This window comes from Triticum urartu, chromosome 3A, assembly GCF_056163025.1.
Source record: "Triticum urartu cultivar PI428250 chromosome 3A, HENAU_Tu73, whole genome shotgun sequence".
NCBI lineage: Eukaryota > Viridiplantae > Streptophyta > Magnoliopsida > Poales > Poaceae > Triticum > Triticum urartu.
Genome location: NC_141875.1, coordinates 577408400 through 577433488, shown reverse-complemented (window position 1 = coordinate 577433488; position 25089 = coordinate 577408400). Strand labels below are relative to the sequence as shown.

General features: G+C 46.2%; 1 protein-coding gene across 1 annotated transcript; it reads right to left on the bottom strand.

Annotated features, from left to right (window-relative positions):
* Positions 1–1218: 1218 nt before the first annotated feature.
* Positions 1219–3462, bottom strand: LOC125545180 (laccase-3). Its single transcript, XM_048709058.2, has 3 exons — positions 3241–3462; positions 2605–3130; positions 1219–2501 (listed from the first exon to the last, which is right to left on the bottom strand). Exons 1-3 carry the CDS (start codon positions 3328–3330, stop codon positions 1417–1419), a joined length of 1701 nt encoding a protein of 566 aa, XP_048565015.1. The 5' UTR covers positions 3331–3462; the 3' UTR covers positions 1219–1416.
* Between the last annotated feature and the right edge of the window lie 21627 nt (positions 3463–25089).

Here is a 25089-nt window from a genome sequence, read left to right as displayed (position 1 = left end):
GCGATGTTCTTCCTGGACAGAGAGGTGTAGCGCGAGGAGAGTGTAGCACTGACGTAGAGACAACTAGGGGCGACTATGTCATTGCCTCGGACGACTGTTAGCTGGTTCAGACACTTTTTGCCTTCTCCATCGGATTAGCATCCAACAGTGGAAACAAACTCCAGTTTGTTCAAACCCAACCTAATTTTCTGTAAACTAAAACAAAAACTGAAATCAAATAAATAAATAGAGTAAAACAGAATGAATTAATACATTTGACTATCTTTTGAAGATGCTCCAACGATGCCTCCAATTCACCCGAGCCTTTGGGCTCCCCCTGATGTTGAATCTTCATCGAGCCCCTTGGACCTTGGGACACGCTTGCTGTTAGGCTTCCCATGGAGAGGCCACCCCGGGTGTATTACACCATCAGTAAGCACTGAGCGTGTCCGGAGTCGGAATCTTGTCATCTTCAGGAATGAAAACGCAGGCGGGCTCCTCAACGACCGTGGCGTGTCTTCATGAGCCCAACGTCAAGGGGTTTTCGGGCCTACCAAGTGCACGGCTTGTGGGACAACACCTTTATGAGTTCGGAATGACCAGCAGGGAGCTCCTAGGGCTCGAGCTTCTCCCAATGTGCTCCATTTATCCCGAGGCCTTTGTGGCATGAGGTTGTATGCCCATCTGCATGTTCTTCATTGTTTCGGAGTGCTACACCTTGAGATCCACATGCCTAGGATAACGTGACTTTATAGTTTCGGGGTACGTCATCTCGAGCTTTGCTCTCTAGTTATCGAGGCGTCGTCAGCCCACGTCTCGTCATGTCCTGTCATTACTGACAAGAAAACTGAAAACATTTGGGTCTATCCTACGGAGACTAGAGGATATCGACGTTTTTATGATAACGTCAACCTGGCTGGAGCATAGGGTCAGAAAGTTTTTCTCCCATCATGGATGACGGTAATACTCTTCGGATATAATCTACCTCATCTTTGGTTGGCTTTTTTTGTTGTTGTAAAATAAAAAAAAAATTGTTATTGTGTTGAACAAGTTGTCAGTGTGATATGCAGAAGCTGGCCGGGCATTGCTCAGTTCAATTGTATCACATCGATATATCAATCAAATGAAATTGTCCTTCATACAAAAAGATCCTCCACATATGAGTTCTGGCTAATCAATGATGTTTTTTCTCTTTCAAATCAGCACATTTCGATCTTTGATGTAGTTACTGCTATCACATAAGAGTTCATTTCAAATAATAAGCTGATGAATCACTGAAAATACGCAAATTTACAGGGGAAGTTACAAACCATGATGGAAAATCAAAACCCCTAGTAGAAATACAAAATAAAGATCACAAATACCCCCAAATGGCAGGAACTGAGAGTAGAACGTGGGCAGCCTTCAATATTGCTGGTGTTGTATCTTTGCCGGTCATTAGCACATTGGAAGATCAACTGGAGGCGCCTCCAGTGACTGTAACTCGCCATACCCGTCCTCGACCAGAAACGCCATTGCCAGGCCCCAGGTGATGTGCACGTCGAGATGGCAATGCATGAGCCACACCCCCGGGTTGTCGGCGCGGAACCGGATGACCGCCCAGCCGTTCACGGGCACCGCCACGGTGTTCCGCTGCGGTGGGTTCTCGAGGTTGAACTTCGCGGCGTCCTTCTCGGCGTCGTAGTTGCCGAAGCCCTCGGCGAGGATGTAGAAGTCGTAGCCGTGGAGGTGGATGGGGTGGTTCTCCGGCGTGACGATGCTGGTGTCCTGCAGGACGACCTGCACCACGGAGCCGAACCTGAGCTTGTACAGCTTGGTCGCCGGGATCGGCTGCCACAGGCTCTGGCTGACGTTCTGCGCCGTGTAGTCGAACTGCACCGGCGGGTTGGCCGGGAAGTCGGTGGTGTACACGCCCGGCATGTCGTAGTAGTGCGCGTGGAGGAGGGAGGTGGCCTTGGGGAAGACGAAGGAGACGTTGTTCATGCTGGCCGTGAAGCGGGTGTTGTTGTTCGGCCCGGCGCACAGCTGCCCCGGCGCGCAGTTGAACAGCCCGAGGCCGACGGTGAAGAAGAGGTTCTCGTCGACGGGGCTTGGGATCTCGACCTTCCGCGGGCTCTTGATGCCCGCGGCGAAGGCCGTGGCGGCGCCGGTGTCGTTGAAGGCCGGGAGGGTCGGGAACGCCGGCGGGATCGATGGGCCGAAGTCGGTGGTGCAGCCGCAGTCGTACTCGAGGACGGCGGTGGTGGTAGTGTTGTCGAACGCCACGCCCTGCGTGGTGACGTAGCCGCGCGCGGCGATGTAGTAGCGCGTGGGCGCCTGGTCCATGGTGACGAGCACGTCGGTGGTCTGGCCCGGCGCGATCATGAGCACGGAGGTGACGAACGGCTTGGTGTAGGAGGCGTCGACGCCGACGACCGTCATCTTGTGGCTGGCGATGGAGACGAAGAGCTCGTGGTTGAGCGCAGAGTTGATGAACCGCAGCAGCGCCGTCTCGCCGGGCTTCACCGAGATCGCGGTGGTGTCTGCCAAGAGCCAAAGCGAACGACACACACATCGTCGTCAGTGTTCGTGTCACGCACGGTGGCTAGCTGCATCGCCGGCGAGATCATCAGCACTCAGCAGTACCTTGGCGGGAGCAGTTGTAGAGGTCGCCGGGCTGGCCGTTGACGGTGAAGGCGTCGGAGACGTTGGGCGCGCCGCCGGTCCGCTGCGCCTCCCGGATGACCTCGACGGGGTTGGCGTTCCACCACTCGCCGAGGAGGATGGGCACCTCCCGCGATGGCTTGTCGAAGGGGTAGGGCTTGTCCTCCCGGGGCCGGATGATGAGCGCGCCGTAGACGGTGGCCCGGAGCCAGGAGCTGTGGGCGTGCCACCACAGGGTGCCCTCCTGGCCCTCGATGGTGAAGCGGTACTTGTAGCTGCCGCCGGGCTTGATGGGGCACTGCGTCACGAACTCGGGCCCGTCCGCCCACCCCGTCCTGAACTGCCGGATGCCGTGCCAGTGGATGGTGACGTTGTACTGCGCCTGGTTCACGACGTTGACCACCAGCGTGTCCCCCTCACGGACCTCCAGCGTCGGCCCCGGGAACTGCCCGTTCACCGTGATGATGTTGTGCTCCTCGCACAGCCTCTTCACCGGCGTCTCCTGGACCTTCATCGTCACAAAACAAACAATCAGCAAAGCCGTACCCAAAAACAGCAACGCCATTACCGCATTGCTGGTAGGAGGAGAGACAGGGAGGTAGGAATAGGATCACGTACGATGAACTCGTGGTGGTGCACTTTGGTGGCGCCGGCGAGCAGGGCGGACGCGAGGCAGCCGAGGAGAAGGAGGAGCCCGGAGGACGCCATTGCCGGCCCACCGATCGCTGACCGGAGATCGTCGTCTACGTCGGCGCTCTCTGCGATGGGGTGGTGGCTGGCTAGAGAAGGTCTTGTTGTGGCTGAAGGTTCGAGTTGAGTTGGCGATGAGACTTGCAGCGTCGAGGGGGCGGTATATATAGCATTCGGACTTCAGAAGAGCAGGGTTCAAATGCGATCGTCGTCGTGTTCCTGCCGTCGTCCGGCCTGCAGCTGCGGGTTGGTGGATTAGGTTGTGATTTTTCTGCGTGGGGAAGCTTTTCGCGGGCGGCCATGCTAGCTGCATCGATCGAAGTGACCTGCTTCGATGGAGGCCTCGCGTGTCATGTCAACCCTGCAGATGGTTTGGTGCACCCACTGGACTGCCCCCGGTTGGCGCATGCGCAGTGGTTTCACGGAGCAAGCGACTTACTTGAGAATGACACGAAAGGTGCGTTTTACTTTCCAACGTGCTTTTTGATGTGTGTCACATCCAGTTCGGTTATACGACTCACTTGATCTGCGTCGAGTCTGGAAACATTATTGCTCATTTAACGGTCGGTAGTCATCGCAAAAAATGACATTAACCGTCGGTAAATAGGGATTACTTTTCTCTCGACTTGTGCGTGTCCACCTTGCGCCGTTTTCACAGCTTTTTCGCAAAGTCGACACTGTGATCTTCAATCTGTGCTATGCAAATCTTCTCGGCCTCTGTTTGCGTTATAATGTATCATTATGATTTGTGATTGTGGTGGTTATGGTTAGCTGTTTTTCGTTTCACAGCAATCGACCAATTTTTTATCCCCTTTTCCTTCATCCCTACGGTCTTCATATGATTGACATCATCGGGTAGAAGCGAGGCGAGCTCTGATACCGAGCCAACGATGGCGTGGTGAACACGAAGACACTGGGTAGCGACGAGGCAAGTTTTAATTGAGTCAGAGCAGACAATGTCGTTGATGTATGGGTAAAATGGTAGATTATGAAACAAGCTAATGGTCACATGTTAGGGGCAACTGTCTCAATAGGCTAGTTTAGGGAGCTTTAATTCAGATCTAGAGCCACCGAAACTATGGTGTTTCTTCCCTCTCAAAACCTCATTTGACATTTTTGTCAATTTCAGCTGGTGGGTCTCGCTTATCAGGGCAATGTGTCTATAGACGAACTGCCACTTGAGACATGTGTTTTCTGGGAGCTGTTTCCAACATGTTATAGAGATTTTTTTTTGGACGAAATATTGTGGTATGGAGCTTGACGGGTTAGTTGACAAACGCCTCACTTCCCCTATCCAAGGCAGCAACCCAACCCGCGGTGGCGACCCATTTATGTTTAAGCATACCCACTGTACAGCCGAAACCGATGCCGTTCGAGCATATGCGGCAAGTGAGCAATGTCCCATGCGGCACAACAATCAAATTAGACACAAATTGACAAATGGATAGACACTTCTAAATAGTGTACAAAGTGGTTAAATAATAAAGTGGGGGGTACTTTGACCATTGAATGCATGCAAAATGATATCTACCACATTGTTTTATTTTTATGTTCGAGGGATTTTTCATCCTTCATAGGCATCTTTTTTCAACTTTTGATCTATTCATAATCAATTATGGTAGTACAAAGAACACCCCAAGAAAACAAAAATTACAACTAGTTCCGTGAACCACTTAGCGACAACCATAAAACACTGGAGTGAGCTCAAGATGCGCCACCGTAAAAGTTTCCCTCCATCGCTAGAGTCGGGCAAATCTTGTTGTAGTAGACAGTCCGTAAGTCACTGTGCTAAACACCCCACAGAATCAACACACCTGAGCAACAATCATCGCCGACGAAGAGAATTGTAGATCGCAAGGATCAAACCTGTAAACACTCAAACAAAAATGGATAAAGACCGGATGCAAACAGATCCACTGAAAACCAGCACCGACCGAATCCCGCAAGATCTGACAGAAACACACCTTCACAAGCCCTCCAACGATACCTAGACGCCTGCCATACAACCTCAACCAACGTGTTGAACCTAACAAAAATAAGAGCGGGGTCCCTCTCGCCGGTGAGGGGCCGAGGTCCTCCACACTTCCACAGCCCAAAGGCCATCGCAGATGACGCGGACCGGCGGCGACGCCGACGGAAAGAGAAGAAAAACATGGGGTCTTTTCATGTGGAGAAAAGAACGCGTCCTTCACAGACATCTCTAATTTCAAATGTTACAAATGGTCAGCGGAGTTTGCTCACCATCTTTTTCCTGATCGGTTAATCTGCCGCTGTCAGAAGCTAGCAAAGGCAGAGAGCATACGGGCTACGCTTCATACCATAGCTTGCTAAAACTTACGGACAAAGCAACATGGTGTTGAAATTCAATGATTAGGAGTCAACCTTGACATTTTATACTATTCAATCTGTCCTACGAATGGTTGGCCAAATGGCCACCATAAAGATGCCAAGAGACTGAATTTGGTCGAAATGTGTATGCGTATGTGCCCATGATGGATTCGGGCTGGAGTCTTTTTGTGTTGACCTAGTACGTACCAAAGAGGTGGATTTGGTAAGCTACATTTGCTGCAGGTGTCAAATATTTGTTCCAACAACAAATCAATCTTGTGACGATGGCAACAATGGCAACCACACCTGATTGCTCAGTCCCACATGCCAAGCATGCCTCGTGCCTGCTTGGAAGCTAAGACTATACAACACCTCAGCCGCCATGAAACGAGTTCCCAACTCCTCCATCCATCCATCCATATACGACTCCCCCAAGGAGTTTGGCATCGATCAGTTTGAAGACTTTAAAGTCTACCACCGCGTAACCCTGAAATAGTAGAAAATTTCTCGATTGAGCTTTTAAAACCGGGTGTCCCTTTTGAATTCGTTCAGAAAGAGACGACGAGGTGCAGTGTTTGAGGAGTTCACATGAATACCGATCTCTGAATAATGACACTAGAATAGCATCAGGTTCCAACTTTTACTAGAATAGCCTTGCCTTTTGATCTTCCTCCTGGACCGGCCATGAGGTAGCTCCGGCGACCAGCTGGTTCGTCCGAGGGGACGGACACGCCCTGCGAGATGCGTCAGAGGATCTATCTGATCTGGTCTGGTCTGGTGAGTTAGGAATGGCAGGTGGGAACAACAAAATTGCGCAAAAACAACAACCCCGATCCACCCCCCAAAAGCCCCAACCGACTGGAGAAAACTGTCCAGATAAGTACAGTAGCTGGGCGTGCAATCATCTCTGACAGCGCCACTTGATGATTGATCGTGTCTGATAAATAATTTCTTATTGGCCCTCCATGCCGCATGTGCCCGATTTCCTTTTTGGCGGAACGGTTTCGGCGGTTGGAGAAAAATGACAGGCGCCGCTGCGCATGGACCTTATTTTAATTGTGGTATAAGGGCTGGTTAAGGCATGCTCAATGTCTTCTAACCACAACTGCAAATGCGCTTTTACTCCGTAGTTTATGAAGTTGTTAATCTATCCGCTGGAGACTTGGGTTTCAATTTATCCTTGTGCTACGGTCTGGGTTCTGGCTATGCAGATAGAGTATAAACTTGGTTCACGTAGTTCTTCAATATTAGTTTTCTCGTGTCAGTATGGCGAATAAGAGCATCTATAACACGGACTATACCTGGCCATGGGCAGCCCGGCCCGACGCTCCACCCGGACCTAGATTTTGAGCCCAAAGGCCGGGCCGGGCCCAGGCCCGCCGTTTTTGCGATTTACTAAAGGGGCCGGGCCCAAGGCCCAAGTCTCGGCGGGCTTTTACACGTGCAGGCGGGGCTTGGGCCTGGTTTTCTAGGCCCAACGCCCGGGCCAGGCCGGGTCTGGGTTTTCTACGTCGAGCTTGGCTAGGCCCGGGCCGAGGGATGGCTAGGTAAAATAGGGACCATCAAACCTTCTATATGTCCGGACGGACAGTTCGATCACAAAAATGCCACCCAACCAGACTCCTCAAATCGATCATATACGTCTGGGTTACCCGGCACCCCCACGCCCAGCCCATACGTGAGGCAGATACGAGGGTGCCCGGATGCGTCCGCCACATCTAACTGGCAGGTGGGCCCCACATGTCCGTTGGAAGGTCACAAGTCAGCATTCACGCCGCCGCTCCGGCGCGCTGCCTGAGGAGCCAAGCCCGACAATTTAAGCCGGACGGCGAGCCTCAGCCCTAGCCACTCCCATCTCATCTCTCTTCCTCCCGTCCGCTCCTCATTCCTCCCCGACCTCGCCGTCCGCCGGTAGCCATGGTCCGCACCAAAATAACCTACTACGAAATGCTAACCCTAGAGCATTGGGCGAAGATGCAGGCACGATGCGCCGCTCATATTACGGATGACCTGCCTCCGAACTCTCCAAATGAGGAGGCAGTGCTGGAGCAGGAGGAGGTGGAGGCGTCAGATGAGGAGATGGAATAGGTGGAGGTGCCGGAGGAAGAGAAGGAGGACGACGAGGCGGATCCGGAGCCGGAATAGGATGGATTCACCATGGAGGACGCGCTGGCGGAGTTCGAGCTCGCCCAAGCCGAGAAGGCGGCGGAGCAACATGTCATCCTTGAGTCCATCCAGGACAAGCTGGAGGTGGCGGCGAATCGCCGCTTAATCCATGAGGTGGATATGAAGCGTGAGCAGCTCTTTATAGATGAGAACAAGGAGGAGGCACCAGAATTTCGCCTGGTCGCCAATGACCGTGAGGCGGGCGACTCCAGCGAGGTCATCCATATCTGATGACGAGTAGCTACTTCGCTAGTCTTTAAATATGTGCGTAGATGAAATGTTACATTGTGTGTAGTAGTATGGAAATGAAGACTATAGTTGCAATGGCTAAGATATGAGGGTTGGTCCGGCACTGTCCGCGGATGTAATGGGGCCCACATTTGTGAACTGTGGTTGTAGATGCTCCAAGGTCCCCTCGAGTCTCCCCATCTCGATGGTTTTATCTGTGGCGGCGTCGATGGATTGCTGGCGTATTTTCTGTCTGCCATTCTAACATATGAGGTTATGGTCTGCAGGGTTTGTTAGTGGAGCGTCAAATTATCTTTGCAAATTGGTCTTGTAGCTTCGTCTTCATCGCGTTGGTGTGGGCTCCGATGCTGGCGTGCTGCGCGTGAGGAGTTATCCATTGGATTTAAGGGGTGAAAATTCGTTCTTCAAGGTGTTGGGTCGGCATCACTGGTCTTGACTTTTTTTCCGCGATCAACAACAAGTGGCGGCGTGAATGCCGACTTGTGTCCTTCTAAATTATGGACCGGCGGTGCGTCATCACAATGAAGCGACATGTGATGACGTACCATTGGTCCGTAATTTAGAAGGATGACAAGTTGGATTCAACAATGAAGTGGCATGCGGCGGCACACCATCGGCACGTTCGAAAGGACGAATATGGTCGATCCAATGACTTTACAACGACAACAACAAAGCTTTTAGTCTCAAACAAGTTGGGATAGGCTAGAGCTGAACCCAAAATATATCGCAACTAACCCATGGTTCTGGCATATGGATAGCTAGCTTCCACGAACCCTGTACATGATTAGTTCTTTTGTAATACTCCAATTCTTCAGATCTCTCTATACGGACCTCTCCCCTGTCAAGTTCAGTCTACACCGACCTCTCTTGAAATTATCATCACGCTTTAGCCGTCCGCTATGCACCGAGCTTCCGGAGGCTTGCGCTGAATATACCCAAACCTTGTCAGCACGATGTTGGACAAGCTTCTCTTCCATCGATGCTACCCCAACTCCATCTCGTATATCATTATTTTGGACCCGATCCTTTTTTGTGTGGCCACATATCCATCGCTACACCTAACTATTGAACATGTCACATTTTAGTCGGCCAACACTCAGCACTCTACAACATTGCGGGTCGAATCGCCGTCATATAGAACATGTCTTTTAGCTTTTGTGGCACTCTTGTCACAGAGAACGCGAGAAGCTTGGCGCCACTTCATCCATCCAGCTTCGATTTGATGGTTCACATCTTCATCGATATCCCCATCCTTCTGTAGCATTGACCCCAAATATCGAAAGACGTCCTTCTGAGGCACCACATGCCCATCAAGGCTAATCTCCTCCTCCCCATGCCTAATAGTACCGAGACCGCACCTCTTATATGAAGGAAATATGCCCTAGAGGCAATAATAAAGTTATTATTTATTTCCTTATTTCATGATAAATGTTTATTATTCATGCTAGAATTGTATTAACCGGAAACATAATACATGTGTGAATACATAGACAAACAGAGTGTCACTAGTATGCCTCTACTTGACTAGCTCGTTGATCAAAGATGGTTAAGTTTCCTAACCATATACATGAGTTGTCATTTGATTAACGGGATCACATCATTAGGAGAATGATGTGATTGACTTGACCCATTCCGTTAGCTTAGCACTTGATCGTTTCGTTTGTTGCTATTGCTTTCTTCATGACTTATACATGTTCCTATGACTATGAGATTATGCAACTCCCGTTTACCGGAGGAACACTTTGTGTGTCACCAAACGTCACAACGTAACTGGGTGATTATAAAGGTGCTCTACAGGTGTCTCCAAAGGTACTTGTTGGGTTGGCGTATTTCGAGATTAGGATTTGTCACTCCGATTGTCGGAGAGGTATCTCTGGGCCCACTCGGTAATGCACATCACTATAAGCCTTGCAAGCATTGCAACTAATGAGTTAGTTGCGGGATGATGTATTACGGAACGAGTAAAGAGACTTGCCGGTAACGAGATTGAACTAGGTATTGAGATACCGACGATCGAATCCCGGGCAAGTAACATACCGATGACAAAGGGAACAACGTATGTTGTTATGCGGTCTGACCGATAAAGATCTTCGTAGAATATGTAGGAGCCAATATGGGCATCCAGGTCCCGCTATTGGTTATTGACCAGAGAGGTGTCTCGGTCATGTCTACATAGTTCTCGAACCCGTAGGGTCCGCACGCTTAACGTTCGTTGACGATATAGTACTATATGAGTTATGTATGTTGATGACCGAATGTTGTTCGGAGTCCGAGATGAGATCACGGACATGACGAGGAACTCCGGAATGGTCCGGAGATAAAGTTTGATATATGGGATAGTAGTGTTTGATCTCTGGAAGGGTTCCGGAATTCACCGGAAGGGGTTCCGGATGTTTCCCGAAATGTTTGGGTACGAGAACACTTTATTTGGGCAAAAGGGGAAAGCCCACGAGGCTTTGGGAAAGTACAAAAGGAAGTTTTGCGAAGACCAGAGGCTAGACGCCAGTCTAGGGGGTAGACGCCGGGAACCCTGGCGTCTAGCCCTGGAGTCCGAGAAGGACTCTTGCCTTTCGGGTGAAACCGACTTTGAGGAGGCTTTTACTCCAAGTTTTGACCCCAAGGCTCAACATATAAATAGAGGGGTAGGGCTAGCACCCAAAAGACATCAAGAAACACCAAGCCGTGTGCCGGCAACCCTGTCCCCTCTAGTTTATCCTCCGTCATAGTTTTCGTAGTGCTTAGGCGAAGCCCTGCGGAGATTGTTCTTCACCAACACCGTCACCACGCCGCCGTGCTACCGGAACTCATCTACTACTTCGCCCCTCTTACTGGATCGAGAAGGCGAGGACGTCACTGAGCCGAACGTGTGCAGAACTCGGAGGGTCCGCACGCTTAACGTTCGTTGACGATATAGTACTATATGAGTTATGTATGTTGATGACCGAATGTTGTTCAGAGTCCGAGATGAGATCACGGACATGACGAGGAACTTCGTAATGGTCCGGAGATAAAGTTTGATATATGGGATAGTAGTGTTTGATCTCCGGAAGGGTTTCAGAATTCACCGGAAGGGGTTCCGGATGTTTCCCGAAATGTTTGGGCACGAGAACACTTTATCTGGGCAAAAGGGGAAAGCCCACGAGGCTTTTGGAAAGTGCAAAAGGAAGTTTTGCGGAGACCAGAGGCTAGACGCCAGGAACCCTGGCGTCTAGGGGGTAGACGCCGGGAACCCTGGCGTCTAGCCCTGGAGTCCGAGAAGGACTCTTGCCTTTCGGGTGAAACCGACTTTGAGGAGGCTTTTACTCCAAGTTTCGACCCCCAAGGCTCAACATATAAATAGAGGGGTAGGGTAGCACCCAAAATACATCAAGAAACACCAAGCCATGTGCCGGCAACCCCGTCCCCTCTAGTTTATCCTCCGTCATAGTTTTCGTAGTGCTTAGGCGAAGCCCTGCGGAGATTGTTCTTCACCAACACCGTCACCACGCCGTCGTGCTGCCGGAACTCATCTACTACTTCGCCCCTCTTGCTGGATCGAGAAGGCGAGGACGTCACCGAGCCGAATGTGTGCAGAACTCGGAGGTGTCGTGCTTTCGGTACTTGGATCGGTCGGACGTGAAGACGTACGACTACATCAACCGCGTTGATATAACGCTTCCGCGAACGGTCTACGAGGGTACGTAGACAACACTCTCCCCTCTCGTTGCTATGCATCACCATGATCTTGCGTGTGCGTAGGAATTTTTTTGAAATTACTACATCCCCCAACAGTGGCATCCGAGCCTAGGTTTTATGCGTTGATGTTGTGCACGAGTAGAACACAAGTGAGTGGTGGGTGATATAAGTCATACTTCTTACCAGCATGTCATACTTTGGTTCGGCGGTATTGTTGGATGAAGCGGCCCGGACCGACATTACGCGTACACTTACGCGAGACTGGTTCTACCGACGTGCTTTGCACACAGGTGGCTGGCGGGTGTCAGTTTCTCCAACTTTAGTTGAACCAAGTGTGGCTACGCCCGGTCCTTGCGAAGGTTAAAACAGCACCAACTTGACAAACTATCGTTGTAGTTTTGATGCGTAGGTAAGAACGGTTCTTGCTTAAGCCCGTAGCAGCCACGTAAAACTTGCAACAACAAAGTAGAGGACGTCTAACTTGTTTTTGCAGGGCATGTTGTGATGTGATATGGTCAAGACATGATGCTAAATTTTATTGTATGAGATGATCATGTTTTGTAACCGAGTTATCGGCAACTGGCAGGAGCCATATGGTTATCGCTTTATTGTATGCAATGCAATTGCACTGTAATGCTTTACTTTATCACTAAGCGGTAGCGATAGTCGTGGAAGCATAAGATTGGCGAGACAACAACGATGCTACGATGGAGATCAATGTGTCGCGCCGGTGACGATGGTGATCATGACGATGCTTCGGAGATGGAGATCACAAGCGCAAGATGATGATGGCCATATCATATCACTTATATTGATTGCATGTGATGTTTATCTTTTATGCATCTTATCTTGCTTTGATTGACGGTAGCATTATAAGATGATCTCTCACTAAATTTCAAGATAAAAGTGTTCTCCCTGAGTATGCACCGTTGCCAAAGTTCGTCGTGCCCAGACACCACGTGATGATCGGGTGTGATAAGCTCTACGTCCATCTACAACGGGTGCAAGCCAGTTTTTGCACACGCAGAATACTCAAGTTAAACTTGACGAGCCTAGCATATGCAGATATGGCCTCGGAACACTGAGACCGAAAGGTCGAGCGTGAATCATATAGTAGATATGATCAACATATTGATGTTCACCATTGAAAGCTACTCCATTTCACGTGATGATCGGTTATGGTTTAGTTGATTTGGATCACGTGTTCACTTAGAAGATTAGAGGGATGTCTTTCTAAGTGGGAGTTCTTAAGTAATATGATTAATTGAACTTAAATTTATCATGAACTTAGTACCTGATAGTATTTTCCTTGTCTATGTTGATTGTAGATAGATGGCCCGTGTTGTTGTTCTGTTGAATTTTAATGCGTTCCTTGAGAAAGCAAAGTTGAAAGATGATGTGTTGGGAAACGTAGTAATTTCAAAATTTTCCTACGCACACGCAAGATCATGGTGATGTATAGCAACGAGAGGGGAGAGTGTGATCTACGTACCCTTGTAGATCAACAACGGAAGCGTTAGCACAATGTGGTTGATGTAGTCGTACGTCTTCATGGCCCGACCGATCAAGCACCGAAACTATGGCACCTCCGAGTTCTAGCACACGTTCAGCTCGATGACGATCCCCGGACTCTGATCCAGCAAAGTGTCAGGGAAGAGTTCCGTCAGCACGACGGCGTGGTGACGATCTTGATGTACTACCGTCGCAGGGCTTTGCCTAAGCACCGCTACAATATTATCGAGGACTATGGTGGAAGGGGGCACCGCACACGGCTAAGAATATGATCACGTGGATCAACTTGTGTCTAGAGGTGCCCCCCTGCCCCCGTATATAAAGGAGAAAGGGAGGAGGAGGCCGGCCCTAGGAGGGGGCGCGCCAAGTGTGGAGTCCTACTAGGACTCCCTAGTCCTAGTAGGATTCCACCTCCCATATGGAATAGGAAAAGAGGAAGGGAAAAGGAGAAGGAAGGAAGGGGGCGCCCCCCTTCCCTAGTCCAATTCGGACCAGACCAAGGGGAGGGGTGCGGCCACCCTTGAGGCCCTTTTTCTTCTTTCCCGTATGGCCCAATAAGGCCCAATACGCATTCCCGTAACTCTCCGGTACTCCAAAAAATACCCGAATCACTCGGAACCTTTCCGATGTCCGAATATAGTCGTCTAATATATCGATCTTTACGTCTCGACCATTTCGAGACTCCTCGTCATGTCCCCGATCTCATCCGGGACTCCGAACTCCTTCGGTACATCAAAACTCATAAACTCATAATATAACTGTCATTGAAACCTTAAGCGTGCGGACCCTACGGGTTCGAGAACAATGTAGACATGACCGAGACACGTCTCCAGTCAATAACCAATAGCGGAACCTGGATGATCATATTGGCTCCCACATATTCTACGAAGATCTTTATCGGTCAGATCGCATAACAACATACGTTGTTCCCTTTGTCATTGGTATGTTACTTGCCCGAGATTCGATCGTCGGTATCTTAATACCTAGTTCAATCTCGTTATCGGCAAGTCTCTTTACTCGTTCCGTAATACATCATCTCACAACTAACTCATTAGTTGCAATGCTTGCAAGGCTTATGTGATGTGCATTACCGAGAGGGCCCAGAGATACCTCTCCGACAATCGGAGTGACAAATCCTAATCTCGAAATACGCCAACCCAACATGTACCTTTGGAGACACCTGTAGAGCTCCTTTATAATCACCCAGTTACGTTGTGACGTTTGGTAGCACACAAAGTGTTCCTCCGGCAAACGGGAGTTGCATAATCTCATAGTCATAGGAACATGTATAAGTCATGAAGAAAGCAATAGCAACATACTAAACGATCGGGTGCTAAGCTAATGGAATGGGTCATGTCAATCACATCATTCTCCTAATGATGTGATCCCGTTAATCAAATAACAACTCTTTTGTTTATGGTTAGGAAACATAACCATCTTCGATTAACGAGCTAGTCAAGTAGAGGCATACTAGTGACACTCTGTTTGTCTATGTATTCACACATGTATTATGTTTACGGTTAATAAAATTCTAGCATGAATAATAAACATTTATCATGATATAAGGAAATAAATAATAACTTTATTATTGCCTCTAGGGCATATTTCCTTCAGTCTCCCACTTGCACTAGAGTCAATAATCTAGTTCACATCGCCATGTGATTCAACACTAAGAGTTCACATCACCATGTGATTAACACCCATGGTTCACATTGTCATGTGACCTATACCCAAAGGGTTTACTAGAGTCAATAATCTAGGTCACATCATTTATGTGATTAACACCCAAAGAGTACTAAGGTGTGATCATGTTTTGCTTGTGAGATAATTTTAGTCAACGGGTCTGTCACATACAGATCCGTAAGTATTTTGCGAATTCTATGTCTACAATGCTCTGCACGGAGCTACTCTAGCTAATTGCTCCCACTTTCAATATGTATCTAGATCGAGACTTAGAGTCATCCAGATCTGTGTCAAAACTTGCATCGACGTAACTTCTTACGACAAACCTTTTGTCACCTCCATAATCGAGAAATATTTCCTTATTCCACTAAGGATAATTTTGACCAATGTCCAGTGATCTACTCTTAGATCACTATTAAACTCCCTTGCTTAACACAGTGTAGGGTATACAATAGATCTGGTACACATCATGGCATACTTTATAGAACCTATGGCTGAGGCATAGGGAATGACTTTCATTCTCTTTCTATCTTCTGCCGTGGTCGGGCTTTGAGTCTTACTCAATTTCATACCTTGTAACACAGCCAAGAACTCTTTCTTTGATTGTTCCATTTTTGAACTACTTCAAAATATTGTCAAGGTATGTACTCATTGAAAAAACTTATCAAGCGTCTTGATCTATCTCTATAGATTTTGATGCTTAATATGTAAGCAGCTTCACCGAGGTCTTTCTTTGAAAAACTTCTTTAAAAACACTCATTTATGCTTTGTAGAATAATTCTACATTATTTCTGATTAACAATATGTCATTCACATATACTTATCAGAAATGTTGTAGTGCTCCCACTCACTTTCTTATAAATACACGCTTCACCGCAAGTCTATATAAACTATATGCTTTGATCATACTATCAAAGCGTTTATTCCAACTCTGAGAGGCTTGCACCAGTCCATAAATGGATCGCTGGAGCTTGCACACTTTGTTAGCTCCTTTTGGATCGACAAAACCTTCCGTCTGCATCATATACAACTCTTCTTCCAGAAATCCATTCAGGAATGCAGTTTTGACATCCATTTGCTGGATTTCATAAAATGCGGCAATTGCTAACATGATTCGGACAGACTTAAGCATAGATACGAGTGAGAAACTCTCATCATAGTCAACACCTTGAACTTATCGAAAACCTTTTTGCGACAATTCTAGATTTGTAGATAGTAACACTACTATCAGCGTCCGTCTTCCTCTTGAAGATCCATTTAATCTCAATGGCTCGCCGATCATTGGGCAAGTCAATCAAAGTCCATACTTTGTTCTCATACATGGATCTCATCTCAGATTTCATGGCCTCAAGCCATTTCGCGGAATCTAGGCTCATCATCGCTTCCTCATAGTTCGCAAGTTCGTCATGGTCTAGTAACATGACTTCCAGAACAGGATTACCGTACCACTTTGGTGCGGATCTCACTCTGGTTTACCTACGAGATTCAGTATTAACTTGATCTGAAGTTACATGATCATCATCATTAGTCTTCCTCACTAATTGGTGTAGTAGTCACAGGAACAGATTTCTTGTGATGAACTACTTTTCAATAAGGGAGAAGGTACAATTACCTTATCAAGTTCTACTTTCCTCCCACTCACTTCTTTCAAGAGAAACTCCTTCTCTAGAAAGGATCCATTCTTAGCAACGAATGTCTTGCCTTCGGATCTGTGATAGAAGGTGTACCCAATAGTCTCCTTTGGGTATCCTATGAAGACATATTTCTCCGATTTGGGTTTGAGCTTATCAGGATGAAACTTTTTCATATAAGCATCACAATCCCAAACTTTTAAGAAACGACAACTTTGGTTTCTTGCCAAACCACAGTTCAGATTGTGTCGTCTCAACGGACTTAGATGGTGCCCTTTTAAACGTGAATGCAGCTGTCTTTAATGCATAACCCCAAAACGATAGTGGTAGATCGGTAAGAGACATCATAGATTGCACCATATCTAATAAAGTACGGTTATGATGCTCGGACACACCATTATGATGTGGTGTTCCAGGTGGCGTGAGTAGTGAAACTATTTCACATTGTTTTAACTGAAGGCCAGACTCGTAACTCAAATATTTTACCTCTGCGATCATATCGTAGAAACTTTTATTTTCTTGTTACGATGATTCTCCACTTCACTCTGAAATTCTTTAAACTTTTCAAATATTTCAGACTTGTGTTTCATTAAGTAGATATACCCATATCTGCTCAAATCATCTGTGAAGGTCAGAAAATAATGATACCCACCACGAACCTTAACACTCATCGGATCTCATACATCAGTATGTATTATTTCCAATAAGTCAGTTGCTCGCTCCATGGTTCCGGAGAACGGCGTTTTAGTCATCTTGCCCATGAGGCATGGTTCGCAAGCATCAACTGATTCATAATCAAGTGATTCCAAAAACCCATTAGCATGGAGTTTCTTCATGCGCTTTACACCAATATGACCTAAACGGCAGTGCCACAAATAAGTTGCACTATCATTATTAACTTTGCATCTTTTGGTTTCAATATTATGATTATGTGTATCACTACGATCGAGATCCAACAAACTATTTTCATTGGGTGCGTAACCATATAAGGTTTTATTCATGTAAACAGAACAACAATTTATTCTCTTACTTAAATGAATAACCATATTACAATAAACATGATCAAATCATATTCATGCTCAACGCAAACACCAAATAACACTTATTCAGGTTCAACACTAATCCCGAAAGTATAGGGAGTGTGCGATGATGATCATATCAATCTTGGAACCACTTCCAACACACATCGTCACTTCACCCTTAACTAGTCTCTGTTTATTCTGCAACTCCCATTTCGAGTTACTAATCTTAGCAACTGAACTAGTATCAAATACTGAGGGGTTGCTATAAACACTAGTAAAGTACACATCAATAACATGTATATCAAATATACTTATGTTCACTTTGCCATCCTTCTTATCTGCCAATCACTTGGGGTAGTTCCGCTTCCAGTGACCAGTCCCTTTGCAGTAGAAACACTTAGTCTCAGGCTTAGGACCAGACTTGGGCTTCTTCACTTGAGCAGCAACTTGCTTGCTGTTCTTCTTGAAGTTCCCCTTCTTCCATCTGCCCTTTTCTTGAAACTAGTGGTCTTGTCTACCATCAACACTTGATGTTTTTCTCGATTTCTACCTTCGTCAATTTCCGCATTACGAAGAGCTTGGGAATCATTTCCGTTATCCCTTGCATATCATAGTTCATCACGAAGTTCTACTAACTTGATGATGGTGACTAGAGAATTCTGTCAATCACTATCTTATCTGGAAGATTAACTCCCACTTGATTCAAGCGATTGTAGTACTCAGACAATCTGAGCACATGCTCACTAGTTGAGCGATTCTCCTCCATCTTTTAGCTATAGAACTTGTTGGAGACTTCATATCTCTCAACTCGGGTATTTGCTTGAAATATTAACTTCAATTCCTGGAACATCTCATATGCTCCATGACGTTCAAAACGTCTTTGAAGTCCCGATTCTAAGCCATTAAGCATGGTGCACTAAACTATTAAGTAGTCATCATATTGAGCTAGCCAAACGTTCATAACGTCTGCATCTGCTCCTGCAATAGGTCCATCACCTAGCGGTGCATCAAGGACATAATTCTTCTGTGCAGCAATGAGGATAAACCTCAGATCACGGATCCAATCCGCATCATTGCTACTAACATCTTTCAACACAATTTTCTCTAGGAACATATCAAAATAAACACAGGGAAGCAACAACGCGAGCTATTTGATCTACAACATAATTTGCAAAATACTACCAGGACTAAGTTCATGATAAATTTAAGTTCAATTAATCATATTACTTAAGAACTCCCACTTAGATAGACATCCCTCTAATCCTCTAAGTGATTACGTGATCCAAATCAACTAAACCATGTCCGATCATCACGTGAGATGGAGTAGTTTCATTGATGAACATCGCTATGTTGATCATATCTGCTATATGATTCACGCTCGACCTTTCGGTCTCCGTGTTCCGAGGCCATATCTGTATATGCTTGGCTCGTCAAGTATAACCTGAGTATTCTGCGTGTGCAACTGTTTTGCACCCGTTGTATTTGAACGTAGAGCCTATCACACCCGATCATCACGTGGTGTCTCAGCACGAAGAACTTTCGCAACGGTGCATACTCAAGGAGAACACTTCTTAATAATTAGTGAGAGATCATCTTATAATGCTACCGTCAATCAAAGCAAGATAAGATGCATAAAAGATAAACATCACATGCAATCAATATAAGTGATATGATATGGCCACCATCATCTTGTGCTTGTGATCTCCATCTTCGAAGCACCGTCATGATCACCATCGTCACCGGCGCGACACCTTGATCTCCATCGTAGCATCGTTGTCGTCTCGCCAATCTTATGCTTCCACGACTATCGCTACCGCTTAGTGATAAAGTAAAGCATTACAGCGTGATTACATTGCATACGATAAAGCGACAACCATATGGCTCCTGCTAGTTGCCGATAACTCGGTTACAAAACATGATCATCTCATACAATAAAATTTAGCATCATGTCTTGACCATATCACATCACAACATGCCCTGCAAAAACAAGTTAGACGTCCTCTACTTTGTTGTTGCAAGTTTTACGTGGCTGCTACGGGCTTAAACAAGAATCAATCTTACCTACGCATCAAAACCACAATGATAGTTTGTCAAGTTGGTGCTGTTTTAACCTTCGCAAGGACCGGGCGTAGCCACACTCGGTTCAACTAAAGTTGGAGAAACTGTCACCCGCTAGCCACCTTTGTGCAAAGCACGTCGGGAGAACCGGTCTCGCGTAAGCGTACGCGTAATGTCGGTCCGGGCCGCTTCGTCCAACAATACCGCCAACCAAAGTATGGCAATGCTGGTAAGCAGTATGACTTATATCGCCCACAACTCACTTGTGTTCTACTCGTGCATATAACATCAACATATAAAACCTAGGCTCGGATGCCACTGTTGGGAAACGTAGTAATTTCAAAATTTTCCTACGCACACGCAAGATCGTGGTGATGTATAGCAACAAGAAGGGAGAGTGTGATCTACGTACCCTTGTAGATCAACAACGGAAGCGTTAGCACAATGTGGTTGATGTAGTCGTACGTCTTCACGGCCCGACCGATCAAGCACCGAAACTACGGCACCTCCGAGTTCTAACACACGTTCAGCTCGATGACGATCCCCGGACTCCGATCCAGCAAAGTGTCGGGGAAGAGTTCCGTCAGCACGACGGCGTGGTGACGATCTTGATGTACTACCATCGCAGGGCTTCGCCTAAGCACCGCTACAATATTATCGAGGACTATGGTGGAAGGGGGCACCGCACATGGCTAAGAATATGATCACGTGGATCAATTTGTGTCTAGAGGTGCCCCCCTGCCCCCATATATAAAGGAGCAAGGGAGGAGGAGGCCGGCCCTAGGAGGGGGCGCGCCAAGTGTGGAGTCCTACTAGGACTCCCTAGTCCTAGTAGGATTCCACCTCCCATATGGAATAGGAAAAGTGGAAGGGAAAAGGAGAAGGAAGGAAGGGGCGCCCCCCTTCCCTAGTCCAATTCGGACCAGACCAAGGGGAGGGGTGCGGCCACCCTTGAGGCCCTTTTTCTTCTTTCCCGTATGGCCCCATAAGGCCCAATACGTATTCCCGTAACTCTCCGGTACTCCGAAAAATACCCGAATCACTCGGAACCTTTCCGATGTCCGAATATAGTCGTCCAATATATCGATCTTTATGTCTCGACCATTTTGAGACTCCTCGTCATGTCCCCGATCTCATCCGGGACTCCGAACAGCTTCGATACATCAAAACTCATAAACTCATAATATAACTGTCATTGAAACCTTAAGCGTGCGGACCCTACGGGTTCGAGAACAATGTAGACATGACCGAGACACGTCTCCAGTCAATAACCAATAGCGGAACCTGGATGATCATATTGGCTCCCACATATTCTACGAAGATCTTTATCGGTCAGATCGCATAACAACATACGTTGTTCCCTTTGTCATCGGTATGTTACTTGCCCGAGATTCGATCGTCGGTATCTTAATACCTAGTTCAATCTCGTTATCGTCAAGTCTCTTTACTCGTTCCGTAATACATCATCTCACAACTAACTCATTAGTTACAATGCTTGCAAGGCTTATGTGATGTGCATTACCGAGAGGGCCCAGAGATACCTCTCCAACAATCGGAGTGACAAATCCTAATCTCGAAATATGCCAACCCAACATGTACCTTTGGAGACACCTGTAGAGCTCCTTTATAATCACCCAGTTACGTTGTGACATTTGGTAGCACACAAAGTGTTCCTCCGGCAAACGGGAGTTGCATAATCTCATAGTCATAGGAACATGTATAAGTCATGAAGAAAGCAATAGCAACATACTAAACGATCGGGTGCTAAGCTAATGGAATGGGTCATGTCAATCACATCATTCTCCTAATGATGTGATCCCGTTAATCAAATAACAACTCTTTTGTTTATGGTTAGGAAACATAACCATCTTCGATTAACGAGCTAGTCAAGTAGAGGCATACTAGTGACACTCTATTTGTCTATGTATTCACACATGTATTGTGTTTCCGGTTAATACAATTCTAGCATGAATAATAAACATTTATCATGATATAAGAAAATAAATAATAACTTTATTATCGCCTCTAGGGCATATTTCCTTCATGATGGTAGCAATTACATGGACTGGGTCCGTAACTTGAGGATTATCCTCATTGCTGCACAGAAGAATTACGTCCTGGAAGCACCGCTAAGTGCCAAGCCTGTTGCAGGAGCAACACCAGATGTTATGAATGTCTGGCAGAGCAAAGCTGATGACTACTCGATAGTTCAATGTGCCATGCTTTACGGCTTAGAACCGGGTCTTCAACGATGTTTTGAACGTCATGAAGCATATGAGATGTTTCAGGAGTTGAAGTTAATATTTCAAGCAAATGCCCGGATTGAGAGATATGAAGTCTCCAATAAGTTCTATAGCTGCAAGATGGGGGAGAATAGTTCTGTCAGTGAACATATACTCAAAATGTCTGGGTATCATAATCACTTGACTCAACTGGGAGTTAATCTTCCTGTTGATAGTGTTATTGATAGAGTTCTTCAATCACTGCCACCAAGCTACAAGAGCTTCGTGATGAACTACAACATGCAAGGGATGGATAAGACGATTCCCGAGCTCTTCGCAATGCTAAAGGCTGCGGAGGTAGAAATCAAGAAGGAGCATCAAGTGTTGATGGTCAATAAGACCGCTAGTTTCAAGAAAAAGGGCAAAGGGAAGAAGAAGGGGAACTTTAAGAAGAACAGCAAACAAGTTGCTGCTCAGGAGAATAAACCCAAATCTGGACCTAAGCCTGAAACTGAGTGCTTCTACTGCAAGCAGACTATACACTGGAAACAAAACTGCCCCAAGTATTTGGCGGATAAGAAGGATGGCAAGGTGAACAAAGGTATATGTGATATACATGTTATTGATGTGTACCTTACTAGAGCTCGCAGTAGCACCTGGGTATTTGATACTGGTTCTATTGCTAATATTTGCAACTCGAAACAGGGACTACGGATTAAGCGAACACTGGAAAAGGACGAGGTGATGATGCGCGTGGGAAATGATTCCAAAGTCGATGTGATCGCGGTCGGCACGCTACCTCTACATCTACCTTCAGGATTAGTTTTAGACCTAAATAATTGTTATTTGGTGCCAGCGTTGAGTATGAACATTATATCTGGATCTTGTTTGATGCGAGACGGTTATTCATTTAAATCAGAGAATAATGGTTGTTCTATTTATATGAGTAATATCTTTTATGGTCATGCACCCTTGAAGAGTGGTCTATTTTTGATGAATCTCGATAGTAGTGATACACATATTCATAATGTTGAAGCCAAAAGATGCAGAGTTGATAATGATAGTGCAACTTATTTGTGGCACTGCCGTTTAGGTCATATCGGTGTAAAGCACATGAAGAAACTCCATACTGATGGACTTTTGGAATCACTTGATTATGAATCACTTGGTACTTACGAACCGTGCCTCATGGGCAAGATGACCAAAACGCCGTTCTCCGGTACTATGGAGAGAGCAACGGATTTGTTGGAAATCATACATACAGATGTATATGGTCCGATGAATGTTGAGGCTCGTGGCGGATATCGTTATTTTCTCACCTTCACAGATGATTTAAGAAGATATGGGTATATCTACTTAATGAAACATAAATCTGAAACATTTGAAAAGTTCAAAGAATTTCAGAGTGAAGTTGAAAATCATCGTAACAAGAAAATAAAATTTCTACAATCTGATCGTGGAGGAGAATATTTGAGTTACGAGTTTGGTCTACATTTGAAACAAAGCGGAATAGTTTCGCAACTCACGCCACCCGGAACACCACAGCGTAATGGTGTGTCCGAATGTCGTAATCGTACCTTACTAGATATGGTGAGATCTATGATGTCTTTTACTGATTTACCGCTATTGTTTTGGGGTTATGCTTTAGAGACAGCCGCATTCACGTTAAATAGGGCACCATCGAAATCCATTGAGACGACGCCTTATGAACTGTGGTTTGGCAAGAAACCAAAGTTGTCGTTTCTTAAAGTTTGGGGCTGCGATGCTTATGTGAAAAAGTTTCAACCTGATAAGCTCGAACCCAAATCGGAGAAATGTGTCTTCATAGGATACCCAAAGGAGACTGTTGGGTACACCTTCTATCACAGATCCGAAGGCAAGACATTCGTTGCCAAGAATGGATCCTTTCTAGAGAAGGAGTTTCTCTCGAAAGAAGTGAGTGGGAGGAAAGTAGAACTTGATGAGGTAACTGTACCTGCTCCCTTATTGGAAAGTAGTTCATCACAGAAACCGGTTTCTGTGACACCTACACCAATTAGTGAGGAAGTTAATGATGATGATCATGGAACTTCAGATCAAGTTATTACTGAACCTCGTAGATCAACCAGAGTAAGATCCGCACCAGAGTGGTACGGTAATCCTGTTCTGGAAGTCATGCTACTAGATCATGATGAACCTACGAACTATGAAGAAGCGATGGTGAGCCCAGATTCCGCAAAATGGCTAGAAGCCATGAAATCTGAGATGTGATCCATGTATGAGAACAAAGTGTGGACTTTGGTTGATTTGCCCGTTGATCGGCAAGCAATTGAGAATAAATGGATCTTCAAGAAGAAGACCGACGCTGACGGTAATGTTACTGTCTACAAAGCTTGACTTATTGCAAAAGGTTTTCGACAAGTTCAAGGGATTGACTACGATGAGACCTTCTCACCCGTAGCGATGCTTAAGTCTGTCCGAATCATGTTAGCGATTGCCGCATTTCATGATTATGAAATTTGGCAGATGGATGTCAAAACTGCATTTCTGAATGGATTTCTGGAAGAAGAGTTGTATATGATGCAACCGGAAGGTTTTGTCGATCTAAAGGGAGCTAACAAAGTGTGAAAGCTCAAACGATCCATTTATGGACTGGTGCAAGCCTCTCGGAGTTGGAATAAACACTTTGATAGTGTGATCAAAGCATTTGGTTTTGTACAGACTTTTGGAGAAGTCTGTATTTACAAGAAAGTGAGTGGGAGCTTTGTAGCATTTCTGATATTATATGTGGATGACATATTACTAATTGGAAATGATATAGAATTTCTGGATAGCATAAAGGGATACTTGAATAAGAGTTTTTCTATGAAAGACCTCGGTGAAGCTGCTTACATATTGGGCATCAAGATCTATAGAGATAGATCAAGACGCTTAATTGGACTTTCACAAAGCACATACCTTAACAAAGTTTTGAAAAGGTTCAAAATGGATCAAGCAAAGAAAGGGTTCTTGCCTGTGTTACGAGGTGTGAAGTTGAGTAAGACTCAATGCCCGACCACTGCAGAAGATAGAGAGAAGATGAAAGATGTTCCCTATGCTTCAGCCATAGGCTCTATCATGTATGCAATGCTGTGTACCAGACCTGATGTGTGCCTTGCTATAAGTCTAGCAGGGAGGTACCAAAGTAATCCAGGAGTGGATCACTGGACATCGGTCAAGAACATCCTGAAATACCTGAAAAGGACTAAGGAT